General features: G+C 43.0%; 2 protein-coding genes across 3 annotated transcripts in view; both read left to right on the top strand.

The window, feature by feature from the left end:
• The first annotated feature begins 234 nt into the window (after window positions 1-234).
• TMCO2 (transmembrane and coiled-coil domains 2) lies at window positions 235-7,802 on the top strand. Of its 2 annotated transcripts, none has more exons than XR_002733493.2 (2): window positions 235-1,245; window positions 7,402-7,535. XR_002733493.2 is itself a non-coding variant. In XM_023221249.1 (2 exons), the coding sequence occupies exons 1-2, from the start codon at window positions 4,456-4,458 to the stop codon at window positions 7,717-7,719; spliced, it is 549 nt and encodes a 182-aa protein (XP_023077017.1). In that variant the 5' UTR covers window positions 4,048-4,455; the 3' UTR covers window positions 7,720-7,802. The 2 variants fall into 2 exon arrangements, 1 of the variants encoding a protein (XP_023077017.1); XM_023221249.1 differs by lacking the exon at window positions 235-1,245 and adding an exon at window positions 4,048-4,686 and having other exon boundaries at window positions 7,402-7,802.
• Window positions 7,803-13,388: 5,586 nt separating this feature from the next.
• ZMPSTE24 (zinc metallopeptidase STE24) overlaps window positions 13,389-18,475 on the top strand; it is a 49,921-nt gene continuing 44,834 nt past the window's right edge. The window contains exons 1-2 of the mRNA XM_023221250.2: window positions 13,389-13,731; window positions 16,055-16,201. Of these exons, the coding sequence (XP_023077018.1) occupies window positions 13,609-13,731; window positions 16,055-16,201 (270 nt within the window). The 5' untranslated portion in view covers window positions 13,389-13,608. The remainder of the gene's footprint in view (window positions 13,732-16,054; window positions 16,202-18,475) is intronic.

Raw genomic sequence — 18,475 nt, 5'->3', positions numbered from 1 at the left:
TGTAATCCCAGCACTTTGGGAGGCCGAGACGGGCGGATCACAAGGTCAGGAGATCGAGACCATCCTGGCTAACCCGGTGAAACCCCGTCTCTAGTAAAAATACAAAAACTAGCCGGGTGAGGTGGCGGGCGCCTGTAGTCCCAGCTACTCCGGAGGCTGAGGCAGGAGAATGGCGTGAACCCGGGAGGCGGAGTTTGCAGTGAGCTGAGATCCGGCCACTGCACTCCAGCCTGGGCGACAGAGCAAGACTCTGTCTCAAAAAAAATAAATAAATAAATAAATAAATAAATAAAATAAAAAGATACAATTCCAGGTGCAATGGGAGGAAAAACAGTAAAATTGTCAGGGCCATTAAGAAGCTTTCACAAGGTGAAGGGAGGGCTGGAGTTTCTCAAAACATTGTTACTTAAAGTGTGGTAGTGGGCCAGCAGTATGGGCATCACCTAGGAGATTGTTACTAATAAAAATGCATAATTTCAGGCCCTACTCTAGACCTACTGGACCCAAATGTGCGTGTTAGTAAGATCTCCAGGTGATTCTTAGGCACAGGAAAGTTCTAGAAGCACTGGCCTGCAGTGGGAAGTACTGTGAGAATTCAGGGTGGTGATGCTTTTTCGCATTTTACATAAAATTATCTTGTTGAATTTTCATAATCCAATGAAGTAGGTGCTGTTATTATCCTTATCTGACAAAGTACTTGAGACAAAGCATCTTGCCTGGCTGGCACAAATAGAGATGGAGCCCAGTTTCCAATCTCTTCTGACTGGAAGAATGTCAGAGAGGGACATTTAGTATAAAGGAATAACAGATGGAAAGTTGCAGGTGGTATTTGAAGTACCAAAAATACCACAGTTCTGTAATGTGAGTGTTTGTGAAGGTGAATAGTGGGAAATACAATTTGAAGTGTAGGTGAAAGCCAGGTTATTCAACTCAGACTCCACAGTCATGGTGTTGACATTTCTTCATTTTTGAATATAGAGATGGGAAACTGGTGCATATTTTTTTCTGTGAATAACATGAAAGCTATGAAAAAGGCAAGTTTTCTGAAACTTTTACTAACTCGTTTTTGTTATGTTTTGAGACGAGATCTCATTAGGTTGCCCAGGCTGATCTTGAACTCCTGAGCCCAAGCAATCCTCCCACCCCAGCCTCCCAAAGTGCTGGAATTGCAGGCATGAACTACTGCACCTGGCCAGAAACTTCTAAAACTCAGAAACGTTGCTCCTCCTCACCTCCTACCCCAAGGTAAACTGTGATACCTCCTGGCTTTATACTACTGATTTTATACCCTATTATGTAGAACTGTGTCTAGAAAGAGTGGCCTATCCCTCTGTGACCTTGGTCTACTCCTGCAGGAGTGGTTTCTGTGACAGACTGCATTTGGAGGTTTGATTCACTCTGGGGAAGGTAACCAGGATAGGCAAGAGATTTAAAAATCTGTCAACATGTATTTGGCAGGTAATAGCCTGAAAAAAAAAGACCAGAGGCGTAGGAAAGCTATCTAAATGGTTAAGAAGCCAAATATTTAGAAAGCATATACCATCTGCTAGCCCCTGGGTGGTAAGTATTAAACAAGACTCTTTCCTGCATCATAGAGATTTAAGAATCCAATAGGGGACTGGTTGTGGTGACTCATGTCTGTAATCCCAGCACTTTGGGAGGCAGAGGCAGGTGGATATTTGAAGTCAGGAGTTTGAGACCAGCCTGGTCAACATGCATGTTGGTGAACATGCAACATGGTGAACATGCAACATGGTGAACATGGTGAACATGCAACATGGTGAACATGCAACATGCAGCATTGTGAACATGCAGCCTGGTCAACATGCAACATGGTGAAAACAACATGGTGAAACCCTGTCTCTACTAAAAATACAAAAATTAGTTGGGCCATGGTGGTGTGCGTTCCTGTAATCCCAGCTACTAGGGAGGCTGAGGCAGGAGAACTGCTTGAATCCAGGAAGCAGAGGTTGCAGTGAGCCGAGATCAGGCCACTGTACTCCAGCATGGGCAACAGAGTGAGACCCTGTACCCCCCCAACCTCCCCCCCTCAAAAAAAAATCCAATAGGGAAGACAGACATTAAAACAGTACACATAAGTAAAAGTGCTTTTATTTTTAAACAGGGGGAATAGAGGGGCTTGTGAGAAGTGGACCAAAAAAGGACAGCAAAAGCTTCATTGAGGATAATGTTTAAACTGAAACCTAAAGAATCAATAGAAGTTAGCCAGGCAATAACCTGTAGTGCCTGCTACTTGGGAGGCTGAGGTGGGAGGATCACTTGAGCCTAGGAGTTAGAGGCTGTAGTGTGCAATAATCACACCTGTGAATAGGCACTGAACTCCAACCTGGGGGAGGACGGGGAAGCCAGGCGAAGAATGCGAGTAATCATAATCCAATTATGTGTCAAGGCTTTGTGGTTCAACAGCTTGGTGTGTTGGTCGCATTGATAAGACTACTATAGCTGGAGTTGAAAGAACAAATGGCAGAGGAAGAGAAGACTTGGTACGCAAGCAGGGTCCAGGCATTTTAGTGCCCTGTTAGCCATGTTACAGATTTTGGATTTTGTTTGAAAGGCAATGAAAAACCTGTAAGAATTTATCAAAGGCTGACTAGGTGCTATTTCTCATGCCTATAATCCCAGCATTTTAGGAGGGCAAGGTAGGAGGATCAGCTGAGATCAGGAGTTCGAGACCAGCCTGGCCAACATGGTGAAACCCCGTTTCTACTAAAAATGCAGAGATTAGCCAGGCGAGGCGCGTGCCTAATCTCAGCCACTCAAGAGGCTGAAGTAGGAGAATAGTTTGAACCCAGGAGGCAGAGGTTGCAGTAAGCCAAGATCGCACCAGTGCACTCCAGCTTGGGGAACAGAACGAGACTCTGTCTCAAAAAAAAAGAATTTATCAAAGGCTTGAAAGTAGGCATTGCATAAGTCAGTAAGTCCTAATAGGGCATGATGCGACTACTGAGTAGAAGTGACTGACAGATGAGTGGGTGGATGCCACTATTAAAGGTGTACTGAAGGCCAGGCATGGTGGTTCATGCCTATAATCCCAGCACTGTGGGAGGCCGAGGCAGGTGGATCATGAACTCAGGAGTTTAAGACCAGCCTAATTAACATGGTGAAACCCCATCTCTACTAAAAATTTAAAAATTAGCTGGGTGTGGTGGCACATGCCTGTAATCCCAGCTACTAAGGAGGCTGAGCCAGGAGAATCACTTGAACCCAGGAGGCAGAGGTTGCAGTGAGCTGAGATTGCGCCACTGCACTCCAGCCTGGGCGACACGGTGAGACTCCAAGACTCGTCTCAGAAAAAAAAAAAAAGCCCTGTTTATATCCTATTTCCTTGCTGGGTGCGGTGGCTCATGCCTGTAATCCCTGCACTTTGGGAGGCTGAGGCGGGTGGATCACTTGAGGTCAGGAGTTCTAGACCAGCCTGGCCAACATGGTGAAACCCCATCTCTACTAAAAATATAACAAATTAGCCAGGTGTGGTGGCGCAAGCCTGTAATCCCAGCTACTCAGGAGGCTGAGGCAGGAGAATCGCTTGAACCTAGGAGGCACAGGGTGCAGTGAGCTGAGATCATGCCACTGCACTCCAGCTCAAAAAAATAAAAATAAAAAATCCTATCTCCTCACATTTCCATTCAACCTCAATACACCTCAGCTTTTTTTATTATGTGAAAACAGCTGCAACAGCTGCTGTCCATGTGATGAATTGTTGGAAATGTAGATCTACACTAAATAAGAGAGAAGCCACTAGCCACATGTGGCTATTTAACTTTTTTTTTTTTAGACGGAGTCTCATTCTGTCACCAAGGCTGGAATACAACATCAGCTCACTGCAACCTCTGCCTCCCAGGTTCAAGTGATTCTCCTGCTTCAGCCTCCCAAGTAGCTGGGACTACAGGTGTGCACTACCATGCCAGGCTAATTTTTGTATGTTTAGTAGAGACAGGATTTCACCTTGTTGGCCAGGTTGGTCTCAAACTCCTGGGCTCAAGTGATCCACTTGCGTCGGCCTCCCAAAGTGCTGGGATTACAAGCGTGAGCCACTGTGCCTGGCCAAATTTAGTTAAAATGCAAAATTCCATCTCTGCTGCACTATTCACATTTCAGGTAACTAGTGGTTACCATATTGGACATGGCAGATAAAGAACATTTTCATTATTGCAGAAAGTTGTACTGGACAGCACTTTGCTAGAGCCAGAACTAGCCAAAGATCAGATAAAGCAATATGAATGAACTGAAAACCCAGGCCGGTGCCTGGTTGGTTTTGAGTAAGATTCACTGGTTGAGTGAGTGGGAAGCAAGCTGACCTTTGGAACAGTGACATCACAAAGCACAGCACACAATGGCTCCAGAATATGTGGGCCCCCAGGCCACTACCCCTAACTGATATCTAGATTCCTGAAGCTTCTGCACATGTAGTTCCTGGAGCTGCTACTTATTAAAATGTCAACATCTTCCTCTTCTAACTGGGACAACCTCTTAGATTCTCTGAGCACAGTATGGAATTGGATACAAGCAAGTTTTTTGGGAGAGACTAGTGCACCTCAGCAAACAAATTTGGGACTATTAGATAATCTTGCTCCAGCTGTGCAAATCATCTTGAGGATTTCTTTCTTGATTTTGTTGGCAATAGGAATATATGCCTTATGGAAACGAAGTATTCGGTCAATTCAGGTTATACTCTTTTGTTACAAACATTTCTATAGTTATAAATTGAAATTTGATTAGTTCTCTCCCATATTGCTGCCACCAGTTTTAAGATCATGCAGATGTGCCAAGGCAAACCTTTGTCTCTTAAGTTGGCAGAAAGTAGGTTATCCTTGAAAACCTCCATCAATTAGGCTTTGGGCATAAAAATGCTCTTTCTCACAGCTGTCTTCGGCTTGTCTTCTGTAATAAAATAGACCAAATATGTTTGTAAGCTGAAAAGACAGCCTTACCCTCAAAATGTTTTGGTCATTTATTCATCTTTGAGTGCTACTATGTTTCTAGAATAGGCAACAAAGTATAGCTAGGATCATGAGTATGGCCTTTCTTCCTATGCCATTGTTCTGTAACTGATAAGAAGGCATATGTATGAATTCATCACAATGTGCTCATTATTGTGTTTTAACAAAATAAGGCTCCGTAAGTATATAGGAGCTCTTTGGGGAGTAAGAATTTAACTGACTGGGATTGTGAAAGACAGGATTTTACATCTGTGTAGTCATCAGTAATAATAGTTAACATACAATATAGTCGAATGCTTTGAGAATCTCAAAAATTCCATGAAATGGACAGAGGTTATTTTCACATGACAAGTGAAGAAACTGAGGTGCACTGAGGTTTAGTGGAAACTTAAGGTGACAGGCTTTTAAAATGGCTTTCTTAAGAGTGGCAAGTTTACTTGATAAATGCAGAGAGAAGTTGTTACTGGATCATTTTTTAGCATTTACTTGTTTTCATATGGCACTATTGTTTAGTAATTATGGTCACAGGTCGTTTCTATTTTAAACCATCACAATCCTGCATAGTAGTCAGGGCAGATATTATTTTCTCCATTTTGTAGATGAGAGAACTTGATTATCACCCACCCAGGTTCACATAGTTTGTAAGAGCTGGCAAAATTGGAGTTTGAACCGAATTTCTAGGATTTAAAATTCAGTTCTTCTCCAAAATCTCATTTAATGTAAACCAACTGGCCTAAATCTTGAACAGGAATGTGTGTGTGTATATGTGTTTGTGCGTGCACACGCATATGTATGTGTATTGTGAGGATTACAGGAGATATTATATATATAAATCTTAGCACATATATTCAATAAGTGGTGCTACGGTGAAACCCCCTCTCTACTTAAAATACAAAAATTAGCCGGGCGTGGTGGTGGCACATGCCTGTAGTCCCAGCTACTCAGGAGGCTGAGGCAAGAGAACTGCTTGAACCCGGGAGGTGGAGGTTGCAGTGAGCCAAGATCGCGCCACTGTACTCCAGCCTAGGCGACAGAGACTCTGTCTCAAAAAAAATAAAAAGAAAAAAAAAAAAAAGTGGTGCTAGTTTTTATAAGGAACAAGATGATTTTTTTTCTTATCCTAGCAAGAATCTGTCCTATACATATGCATTTATTTTTTATTTATTTTGAGATGAAGTCTCGCTCTTGTCCCCCCGTCCGGAGTGCAATGGCGCGATCTCGGCTCACTGCAACCTTTGCCTCCCAGGTTCAAGCAATTTTCCTGCCTCCGCCTCCCGAGTAGCTGGGCTTACAGGTGCATACCACCATGCTCAGCTAATTTTTTGTATTTTAAGTAGAGACGGGGTTTCACCATGTTGGCCAGGCTGGTCTTGAACTCCTGACCTCAGGTGATCCACCCACCTCATCCTCGCAAAGTGCTAGGATTACAGGCATGAGTCACCGTGCCTGGCATATGCTTTTATTTTTTTTAATTTCTTTTTTATGTTTTAGAGATAGTGTCTTGCTCTGTCACCCAGACTGGAGTGCAGTGGTGTCATCATAGCTCACTGCAGCCTCAAACTCCTGGTCTCAGGTGATCCTCCTGCCTTAGCCTCCTGAGCAGGTGGAACCATAGGCATGCACCACCAGGCTTGGCTAATTTTAAAAACTTTTTTGTAAAGACAGGGTCTCGCTACATTCACTATGTTGCTCAGGCTGGTCTTTAACTCCTGGCCTCAAGCAATCCTCCCATCTCAGCCTCTCAAAGTGCTGGATGCAGTGGTTCACACCTAAAATTTATTTTATATAAATAAAATATATATATAAAATTTGTTTAAGAGACAGGGTCTGGCTGTGTTGCCTAGGCTGGAGTGCAGTAGCCATTCACAGGTGCCATCATAGCACACTACTCCTGGGCTCAAGTGATCCTCTCACCTCACCCTTCCTAGTAGCTGGGACTACATGTGTGTGCCATTGTACCCAGATCTCTCCTAGTATATTTTAAGAACCTTTTCTATGACCAGGACATCCAGTTTTTCAGACTACTATGTCCTAAAGTGTACTTGGAGGTGTAAATTTCTGGATTGTTGTCCTGGCTCTACCACTTCCAATATATAACCTTGGTCAATGACAGAGTTCAAACTGGAAGGTATATAGTTATCTAGTTCTGTTTTTTCTGCATAAATAGGTCATGCATAGGCAAAGTTACTTCCAGACATTCAGAAAATGGTTATCTATGATTACAATCTTGATTAAATGCAAATAATAGTCCTGCCTGACCTGCCTACCTGTGGTTTGCAGTGAAAATCAAAAGATGAAACAGATGTGAAAATATTTTGCTAAACGGGAGACTTGTTATTGGAATGAGGAACTACTGTTACTATTAAGTTTTTGTTTTGTTTTTCTTTTATAGATAGAAAACTGTAGCAACTAACATTCAACTTCTGTTGTTCCATTTTAGAAAACATTGTTGTTTGTAATCACACTCTACAAACTTTACAAGAAGGGCTCAGCTATTTTTCAGGCTTTGCTAGCCAACCCAGAAGGAAGTGTTCTCCTAAGTCAAGACAATAATAATATCTTCCTGTCCTTGGGTCTGCAAGACAAAATTTTGAAAAAACTTCTGACAGTGGAAAACAAAGTGAAAGACCTAGAAGGGATACTCATTGCTCAAAAACCTGCCAGGAAGACGGATTGTTCCTCTGAGCCCTCCTGCAGCTGCTCTGACTGCCAGAGTCCCTCGCCCACATCAGGGTATACTTCCCCATTTGAAATGTGATGGACTCCAATCTTTTCAAGAAAAGCACTGTTTCCCTCATGTGTGCAGTGGTGTATCAATAAAGATAGAGAACTCTATTGAAATTACCCTGCAAAGACTGGCTCTCTATTTAGTAGCGCTGAACTCCTACTTGTATGTATGGTGGGGTAAAGTGGGATACAGTGGTAGTTTAAAATGTCTCTAGGATTGTGGTGTACACTCAGCAGGCTGGAGACCATAAGCTGCCATAGAGGGAAGAGGATAGTTGAGCTGGAATCTAAGACTATAGAAAGAGAAGGGAGGGTGGTCAGATGTATGGCCTTGAGGTCCATGCCAACAAGGTTAGACTAAATATAATAAAAAGTGGGGGGTGGGCCAGGCGCGGTGGCTCAAGCCTGTAATCCCAGCACTTTGGGAGGCCGAGACGGGCGGATCACGAGGTCAGGAGATCGAGACCATCCTGGCTAACCCGGTGAAACCCTGTCTCTACTAAAAATACAAAAAACTAGCTGGGCGAGGTGGCGGGTGCCTGTAGTCCCAGCTACTCGGGAGGCTGAGGCAGGAGAATGGCATGAACCTGGGAGGCAGAGCTTGCAGTGAGCTGAGATCCGGCCACTGCACTCCAGCCTGGGCAGCATAGCGAGACTCCGTCTCAAAAATAACATATAACATAACATAACATAACATAACATAACATGACATGACATGACATAAAATATAAAATAAAATATAAAATATAAAATAAAATAAAATAAAAAATAAAAAATAAAATAAAATATAAAATAAAATAAAATATAAAATATAATAAAATAAAATAAAAAGTAGGGGGTGGGAATGGTGGTTCACGCCTGTAATCCCAGCACTTGGGGAGGCCAAGGAGGGCGGATCACAAGGTCAGGAGGTCAAGACCATCCTGGCTAACACAGTGAAACCCTGTCTCTACTGAAAATACAAAAATTAGCCGGGCGAGGTGGCGGGCGCCTGTAGTCCCAGCTACTCAGGAGGCTGAGGTAGGAGAATGGCGTCAACCCGGGAGGCGGAGCTTACAGTGAGCCAAGATAGCACCACTGCACTCCAGCCTGGGAGACACAGCGAGACTCCCTCTCAAAAAAAAAAAAAAAAACAAAAACAAACAAAAAAAAAGGAGGAAAGTGCTGTTTGAGGGCCCTGCAATGGACTGTCCTTTAGAGGTAGGCTGACCTCTGTGCTGGTCTTTGGCCTAAAGGTATATATGCAGTTCAGGGGGTCTCCTGCAATAATTACTCAAAAGTGAGCAAGGGTGGGAGTAGATACAGACTGACGTAAAGGAGACTGACTTTATCCAACTTTTACTGATACCTACCCTATGCTAAGCATTGTGATAATCCCTAGGAATCTTTCCTGAGTGCTTCAGGAGCACTCAGTTTGGCTAGACAGACAAGTAATTTCAGACCAGGGAATTATAATACAGTGGGATCATAACTTTTTTTTTTTGAGTCAGAGTCTCACTCTGTCACCTTATGTCTACAAATAATCAAAAAAAATTAGCTGGGTGTGGTGGTGCACGCCTGCAGTCCCAGCTACTCAGGAGGCTGAAGCAGGAGGGTCTCTTGAGCCTAGGAGATTGCTGCAGCAAGCAGCCTGGATGGCACAGTGAGACCTTGTCTAAAAATATATATACACATATAATATTTATATATAAATATTATATACATATTTATATATAAGTATATACATATATAAATATATACATATTTATATATAAATATATAATATATAAGTATATACATATATAAATATTTACATATTTATATATAAATATTTACATATTTATATTTATATATAAATATTATATATTATATATATATAGAGAGAGAGAGAGAGAGAGAAACAGAGAGCAGGCTCCAAAGTGGCATCTTCCTAAGGGAAGGGTAATCTTGACCATTTGTAATTTCCGCCTGATCCACTGGAGTTAAAATGCCACCCCTGGATGAGACTTCCCCGTATCGTGTACTAAATACAAAAACAGGTGGGTGAATACAGGGTGGGGCCAGGAAAGGCTTTGCAAAGGAAGTGACATTGAGGTGTCCCATAAATGATTACATAGGCAGACAAAGAAATGGAAGATATTATTCCCAAGGGGGATCATCATGGAAGTATATTTTTATTTTATTATTATTTCTTTTTTGAGACAGAGTTTTGCTCTTGTTGCCCAGGCTGGAGTGCAGTGGAGCGATCTCGGCTCACTGCAACCTCTGCCTCCCAGGTTCAAGTGATTCTCCTGCCTCAGCCTCCCGAGTAGCTGGGATTATAGGCGACCGCCACCACACCTGGCTAATTTTTTGTATGTTTAGTAGAGATGGGGTTTCACCATGTTGGCCCGGCTGGTCTGGAACTCCTGACCTCAGGTGATCCACCCGCCTTGGCCTGCCAAAGTGCTGGGATTACAGGCATGAGTCACTGCGCCCAGCCCAGAAGGAGATATATATGTGTATATATATATATATATATATATTTTTTTTTTTTTTAGACAGAGTCTTGCTCTGTTGCCCAGGCTGGAGTGCAGTGGCACAATCTCGGCTCACTGCAAGCTCTGCCTCCCGGGTTCAGGCCAGTCTCCTGCCTCAGCCTCCCAAGTAGCTGGGACTACAGGCACCCACCACCATACCTGGCTAATTTTTTGTATTTTTAGTAGAGACGGGGTTTCACCGTGTTAGCCAGGATGGTCTCGATCTCCTGACCTCGTGATCCACCCGTCTCAGCCTCCCAAAGTGCTGGGATTACAGGCTTGAGCCGCCGCACCCAGCCTCTCACCTGGTTTTTTTTCTTTTTTTCTGATATCCTTGGCAACTGCTAAATCATCTGGATTCTTGAAATGGCCTCCTAACTGCACTCCCTCCTTCCATTCCCCATTAAATTTATTCTCCACGTTGTAGTGAGGATTGTCTGCTGAAAATTCTGCAATGCTCTGCTCAAAATCCTGCAATGGGTTCTTCTTTCATTCTAAGTAAAAGTCTTTTAACTAAAACACTGCATGATGGCATGGATCTGTACTCCCCGTCTTCCTTACTCTTTCCACAGCCTCTTGCCATTCCTCAGATACGATAAGCACTGGCCAATCTCAGGGCCTTTGCACTTACCCTTCACTCTGACTGGCAGTTTCCTCAGATATTCACATGGCTTCTTCTCTTACTTTTTTGGGGGGCTCAAATGCCAGTTAATCTGAGAAGGCTTCCTTGACCAACTTATGTAAAGCAGCACCCCTCATACCAACATGCTGTATGGCTTTTTACTGCTTTTTTTTCATAGCACTTATCACCACTTCCACTTTTACTATTAAATATTTGCTTATTATTTATCAAACACTGCATCCACCCCAGCTAAGAATGTAAGCTCCAGGAGAGGGGCTTTGGTTCACTGCTATATCCCTGGCACCCGGAAATGCGTCTGGCATTTCACAGACATTCAGTATTGATTGAATGAATGAATTCCAGTCAGTCTTGGCTTTTTGAAACCTGGGCCTCCTACTCTCCTATCTCTTCAGACACATGGTGACCGATCAATGCTATGATGCCCCTCTCCGAAGCAGTAGCTAACCTTTATTGGGCACTCAGAGCCATCTACATTGCTAGGAGCTTTACATGAATTTTCTCATTTGATCCTAACAATACAAGAAAGTAAGTACATGCTATGTTATTCTCATGTTACTGAGGAGGATCTGATGCACAGATTAAATAACTTGCTAATACATGGTGCAGCCATGGCTGGCAATCAAGCAGCTTGACTCTAAACCTGTGCCCTTAGCCACAAAACTTGGGTGGTAGAAGCTCCTGTGAGGCTTTGGACTCAAAGACAGCTGAAGACAAGAGTGAAGAGGGCATAGCAATGATGGCCTGAGGGAGAGAAAATTTTGAAAAAGTGTTTACCCCTCATATTTTTAAGTTGGTATCTAACAGGTTTCATCATAAATTCAAATAGTTGCAATGGATGTAAATTCTTGAAAATTATAAATACTGACATTTTAAGATAAAACTGTTAAATCATTGCAACTTTTCAAGGTAAAGAATTTTAAAAACTTAAATCACTCTATAATGTATCCAAGAGAATCTACATAACTGAATAACCACCATTATCCATTAAAACATACACTAATGAGCTCTTCAACATTGTTCTTTTATTATCTCTAACATATTTAGATTGTACTCTAACAAAAAATGTTATTCAAATGTAATACTTTGATGTCTGAACAACCTTTAATTGATCACTTCTTGGCAATAAATTTCCTGTAACTTTATGGCTCTACGCTGGAATTCGTCTGAAGTGAGTAATCATCACAATAATCTTTAGTATGTAATGGATCAAAATGACACGATTACAAATATTGATAATATATAGTTATAAAAGGTGAAATTCTATTGGGAACACATCTCTTAGACAGATGGGGCTGATCCACCAATTAATTCATTTATCTGGATGAATACTTCCTACTGGTGGATTAACAGGGTTCAGTTTCAATTCTGTTGTTTTCACAGATACAAGTGCTGAGAAATGGTTTTACATAAACAAATAGGTGAGAATGCTAGTAGTTTTGTTGTAAGAATGTCAATCAATCGTTTGGTTTCTTTCTGAGTTGCATGCCAAAAACCAAATAGTGTTCCTTCATCAGCTGACAATTCAATAGGGCCACCATTAATTTTGTTGAAAGCAAAGAACTGGAAACCATCTGACTTGAAAAGAATTTGTTATCCTGTTATTAGAGTAATCCACTTTCTCTAGTGACTTTTAATTATACTAATTACTCTCAGAGGCATTTAGGCAGGGTTGAGAAATTTACATCTTTAGCATCACAATATCACGGTAATTTAAGTATATTTTAGTTGTAGCTATTTAGCTCACTTTATTGTAAATAATAATTATGCTAATTAGCAACGATAATATGTTTAACCAATTAATCATCAGATTAACTTTCGGTCAGAATAACTGACTTCACTTTTTAAGTCAAAGAAACGTACAGGTGTCCCAGTCACCATATTTCACTTCTGAATTCCAAGAGAGAAATGGCATTGCGCCTTATTGATGCAAATTTGTACCCTAAAGTAAGACGCTTTCATTTCAGGTACGTCTAACCCACGCTATCCTTGCTTTGTTCCAGGGCACTCTTGCAGGGAAAACGCCGCCTCTGACTACACTTGGGGTGGTTGAGACGAGATTTTCAAATGAAAATTCTCAACGCTACCGTCCACTCTCTCATACGCTTGAATTCCGAACACTCCAATACTGGCCAAAAGACTCCATTTCTAATGCCTGGTCTCGCTTTTGAGTTAGCTGTAATTCAGAGGCACGATTTTTAGAGACTGGGAAATCGGCTACTGTCGCGTCCTTCCAAGCCACCTCAGGCGGGAGCCGCGGCCCACTCTGTCCGGTCCCAGCCCCGACTACCTGTCGCCTTGTTGGGGGAAGGAGGGCAGATACTGCAGCCCAGTCAAGGTAAGCCGCTGACCCAGGGGATGGAACTGCGGCTCTGGAGATTAGAAAGCCGAGAACTTCGCCGCGTTCACGGGCCCAGGAGGAAAGCCAGAACCCTAGACCGGAACCCAGCGTTAAGAGGTGGCGGAAGAATGTTGATGCAACACAACTCAGCAGGGCCGGGAACTTGGCATCTGGGTCCCCGCCCTCTTTGGGCCGGAAGTGAGGAAGGTGGGGTTGGGCGATTTTTCTATAGAAACTAGGAGGGACTGGGTAGAGTCTGCAAAGGGAAGAGTGTGTCTGTGACACTGCCAGCAGCGCGCAGAGGGAGGGATGGGGGCGGGTATCGGAATAGGGGCCCTCGGAAAGAACGGATATCGCTGTGACACCGCGGGGACGCTCTGAGGGGACGAGTGTCGGTGTGGCACCGGTGCACGCTGAAGGAGCCGGCGGAATCGGGTGGCCATGGGGATGTGGGCATCGCTGGACGCTTTGTGGGAGATGCCGGCCGAGAAGCGTATCTTCGGGGCCGTGCTGCTCTTCTCCTGGACAGTGTATCTTTGGGAGACCTTCCTAGCACAGCGGCAGGTGAGCCTAGACAGGGTCCAACCTGACCCCCACACCCGGCCAGCCCTGGACTAGCCTTGACTTCGACCCTGAGACTCTTGATTGCTCCAGTCCCTGCTGGTCTCTGTGGTCCCTGCTGAGTCTTGTAACTTGGCCCGATGGCGGGCTGTGGCTTTGAGGGGGATCTTGGTGCGTCAAGGAAGTTTTCTGTAACGTTATCATGGGACCTAATCCCGTTAGGGCCTGGAGGAAGGCTTGGGCTCTCGTGCCCTCCCTGCAGCTTCCTTGGGATCCTTGGGCCCAGACTTGGCCTCCTTTATCTTTGGAATAAGCCTTCAAAAGGATTTAGACACCCAACTTCCTCATGACATTTATGTAATCGTGCCTAACCATAGGATTTTGCAGTCCTTCCAAGAACTTGCGCCCTTAAAGTGCATATATTATTTCTGCTGGGGAAAAAAAAAAAAACCTTATCGGGCTGGGCGCGGTATCTCATGCCTGTAATCCCAGCACTTTGGGATTACAAAGTGCTGGGAGGCCGCGAGGCAGGCGAATCACCTGAGGTCAGGAGCTCGAGACCAGCCTGACCAACGTGGCGAAAACCCCTCTCTACTAAAAATAGAAAAATTAGCCGGGTGTGGTGGCGTGCACCTGTAGTCCCAGCTACTTGGGAAGCTGAGGCAGGAGAATCGCTTGAGCTGAGATTGCACTACTGCACTCCAACCTGGGTGACAAGAGTGAAACTGGGTCTCAAAAAAAATTAAATTAAAAAAATATATATTTCTCGTTTTTCATAAAATCATCATTTTAGTTTAAAGTATTAAAATGGCAAAATAGAAAGTGAAAGTTAACAATTTACCTGAGATAACCATGAATTAGAGATCTGAACTTTTATTTGTTTATTTTTAATCTTTATTTATTTATTTCATTTTAGACGGAGTCTAGCTCTGTCGCCAGGCTGGAGTACAGTGGCGCGATCTCGGCTCACTGCAACCTCCGGCTCCCTGGTTCAAGTGATTCTCCTGTCTCAGCATCCCGAGTAGCTGGGATTACAGACGTGCCACCATGCCCAGCTAATTTTTGTATTTTTAGTAGAGATGGGGTTTCACCATCTTGGCCAGAATAGAATATTTATTTATTTCATTCAGAGACAGGGGCTTACTCTGCCACCCAGGCTGAAGAGCAATAGCGTCATCATAGCTCACGGCAGCCTCGAACTCCTGGGCTCAAACGACCCCTCCACCTCCACCTCAGACTTCTGAGTAGCTAGGACCACAGGGGCGGCTCACTGTGCCCGGCTAATTTTTTGATTGTTTTGTAGAGATGTTGCCCGGGATAGTGTGGAGTTCCTGGACTCAAGTCATCCTGCTGCCTCGACCTCCCAAAGGGCTGGGATTACAGGCGTGAGCCACCGTGCTCTACCTGCCCTCAGCTTTTATTGGCACACAACAATATATAGGGAAAGCATATTGTAGTGGCCCATTATTTTGTTTGGTATCCATTCTCTGTATTACATTTCCTGGACTGAAATTACCCTTACCTTTTAGAATTTAGTATAATGAGAAAGTTGATCTTTCTCCTAAAGAGATAGAGTCTCTGTCACCCAGGGTGTAGTGCTGTGGCACAATATGGGCTTACTGCAACCTCTGCCTCCCAGGCTCAGGTGATCCTCCCACCTCAGCCTCCCAAGTAGCTAGGACCACAGATGCACACCACCACACTCTGCTAATTTTTGTATTTTTTGTCGAGACGGGATTTCACCACATTGCTCAGGCCAGTCTCGAAATCCTGGGCCCGAGGAATCCTGCCCGTGCCTTCCAAAGTGCTGGGATTACAGGCGTGACCCAGTGTGCCTGACTGAAAGTTGGTCTTTTCTCACAGACCTGATATGTTTCCATCTGGTGCTCCTCAAGTTTCTGGCATTTAGGACCAAATTTAATGAGCAGCTTCAGTATCTGTTCATACTCACAATTAGCATGTGTGCTTCTCCTTTCCATGAATTTGTTTTCCATATTATAGGAGGTATGTAATACCCAGAATGAGTAGTACGTGTTACAAAGTTGTGATGTTACAACTTTGGTTTACATATACAAACTGAAGTGTGGTGACAACCCTGATTATATTTTTACCAGTCAGCTAACCTCAGGTTCTCTTGTTCTGCTTTTATTTTCCTGCATCAGTCGTTTCAGTGGTTAATGTACTTGATCAAGTGCAATATTTGTGTAGGTATAAAGCAAATTCAACAGAAATAAGTGGCAAGCCATACACCATTCAATGTTTGATCATAAATGACTATTATAATAATCGACTGTTTCACTAAAGTGTTTTCTTTAAAATATTTCAGAGAAGAATATATAAAACAACAACTCATGTACCACCAGAATTAGGACAGATCATGGATTCTGAAACATTTGAGAAATCTCGACTGTATCAACTGGATAAAAGCACTTTCAGCTTTTGGTCAGGACTCTATTCAGAGATTGAAGGCACTGTGAGTAATTTACTTCTTGGAGAGACAGTCTGTCAAATTGTTTAATACTTCATAATGGTTGTTTTCATTTTCATATTTTTGTAACACAAAAGAGGGGGCCACACTTACAAGTCCCAGCATGCTTTCTTAACCTTTGTTATTGGTAGTAATGGCTGTGGAGCAAAAAAGACAGAAACATAACTGCTTAGTCAGTTTAAAACTACAGAATATGGGAACTATTACCCTGAAGCCAGGTAGAAAAAAGATCCTCTTCCATTAGGATCCAGCTGAGATGTCATGTCTTCTAAGAAACCAATTGAAACTCCCTGCCTGATGAATGTGGGTAGGGTAGCATCCTATCATTATTCCTGTCAGACTACTTATCGCATTATGTTGAATTTACCTGGAATTTTTTTTTTTTTTTTCTTCTGGCACAGTCTCGCTCTGTCACCCAGGCTGAAGTACAGTAGCGTGATCTTGGCTCACTGCAACCTCTGCTTCCCAGGCGCAAATGATCCTCCCATCTCAGCCTCTCGAGTAGCTGGGACTACAGTTGCATGCCACCACACCGTCTCAAAGTTCTGGGATTACAGGCATGAGCCACTGTGCCTGGCCTGATTTGACTGTTTAATTGGCAGACTGGTAGTTCCTTAAAGAAATAGTACTTTAAGGTCTTGTTCATCATTTTATACCTAGTGCCTGGCATGTAATCAGCATATAGTTCCTATTTACTCAATGAAATAATGTGGGGTTTCTTTTTGTTGTTGCTTTTTTGTATTGTTTTGTTTTGTTTTGTTTTTGTTTTTGTCTTGCTCTGTCACCCAGACTGGAGTGCAGTGGCACGATCTTGGCTCACTGCAACCTCCGCTTTCTGGGTTCAAGCGATTCTCCTTCCTTAGCCTCCTGAGTAGCTGGGACTACAGGCATGTGCCACCACGCCCAGCTAATTTTTTTGTATTTTTAGTAGAGATGGAGTTTCACCGTGTTAGCCAGGATGATCTCAATCTCCTGACCTTGTGATCTGCCTGCCTCGTCCTCCCACAGTGCTGGGATTACAGTTATGAGCCACTGTGCCCTGCCACTTTTATTATTTTTATCATCCTGATCATCATCATCATCATTTCTCTAGCACTTTTAGATCCACTAGTACCACTAAGAGAAAGATTCCTAAATTTAAAAGAGTTATGATCAGATACCATCATTGTTTCATGAGTTAAAGAAACTGGCTTTATGTAGCTGTGTTAAATGACAGAATTGTCTAGCTCATCACAAAATTTTTCTTAACAAGTATGGAATAATAAGACTAGTGTGGTTAGATCCGAATTATTAGAAACTGCGCTTATTTCTTCAAGGTGATGGAAAATGGCAATGCTTCTAGAAGAGTTAAATTTTGGTATTTAGAAAAATTAATAAATGATTTGGAAAACAAAATCTCATTGGCTTTGGGGATACGCAACTATTGCTGTTAAGTAATCTTTTCAATAATGACTTGGCTTTAGTTCATTTATCTGAGCATTTCTTCTGTTAGGGACAGGTCACAAGTAGGAAATCATCCTTCAGGGACAGATGGAAGCAGAAGTGGTTAATTTAGACACTATTCTTTCTTTCTTTTTTTTTTAATAGATGAAAGAGAGTTTACTTATGTATTTATTTAATGGCCTTGGTCCAAAAAAGACTAATGGGAGCTCAAAAAAGAATTATAGTAACTTTAAAAAATACATTAAGCATATCCAAGATCTTAAATATATTATTCTCCCCAAAAGCTAGCTGCTTCCAAACTTGATTTAATATTTTGCATGTTTTCCCTCCATTGCTTGGTAAGTGTATTTACCTCTCCTTTCTGCAATCGATGTCTGACAGCTGAGTTTTGCTGTTTTGTCAACTGACATTTCCCCTTCTGTTTCACCAGTTCCAGAGAAATTGTTTTTTTTTTTCTTTTTCTTTTTTTTTTTTTTTTTTTGAGACGGAGTCTCGCTCTGTCGCCCAGGCTGGAGTGCAGTGGGCGGATCTCAGCTCACTGCAAGCTCCGCCTCCCGGATTTCCGCCATTCTCCTGCCTCAGCCTCCCGAGTAGGTAGGACTACAGGCGCCCGCCACCTCGCCCGGCTAGTTTTTTGTAATTTTTAGTAGAGAGGGGGTTTCACCGTGTTAGCCAGGATGGTCTCGATCTCCTGACCTCGTGATCCGCCCGTCTCGGCCTCCCAAAGTGCCGGGATTACAGGCTTGAGCCACCGCGCCCGGCCTCCAGAGGAATTGTTGAACAGCTTACAACACTACCTGAAGAAGTAATACTCAG

The sequence above is a fragment of the Piliocolobus tephrosceles genome, chromosome 1 (assembly GCF_002776525.5).
Source record: "Piliocolobus tephrosceles isolate RC106 chromosome 1, ASM277652v3, whole genome shotgun sequence".
In the NCBI taxonomy this organism is placed as follows: Eukaryota; Metazoa; Chordata; class Mammalia; order Primates; family Cercopithecidae; genus Piliocolobus; species Piliocolobus tephrosceles.
The sequence above is the reverse complement of the archived record's forward strand: the minus strand, read 5'-3'. Positions and strand labels throughout refer to the sequence as shown.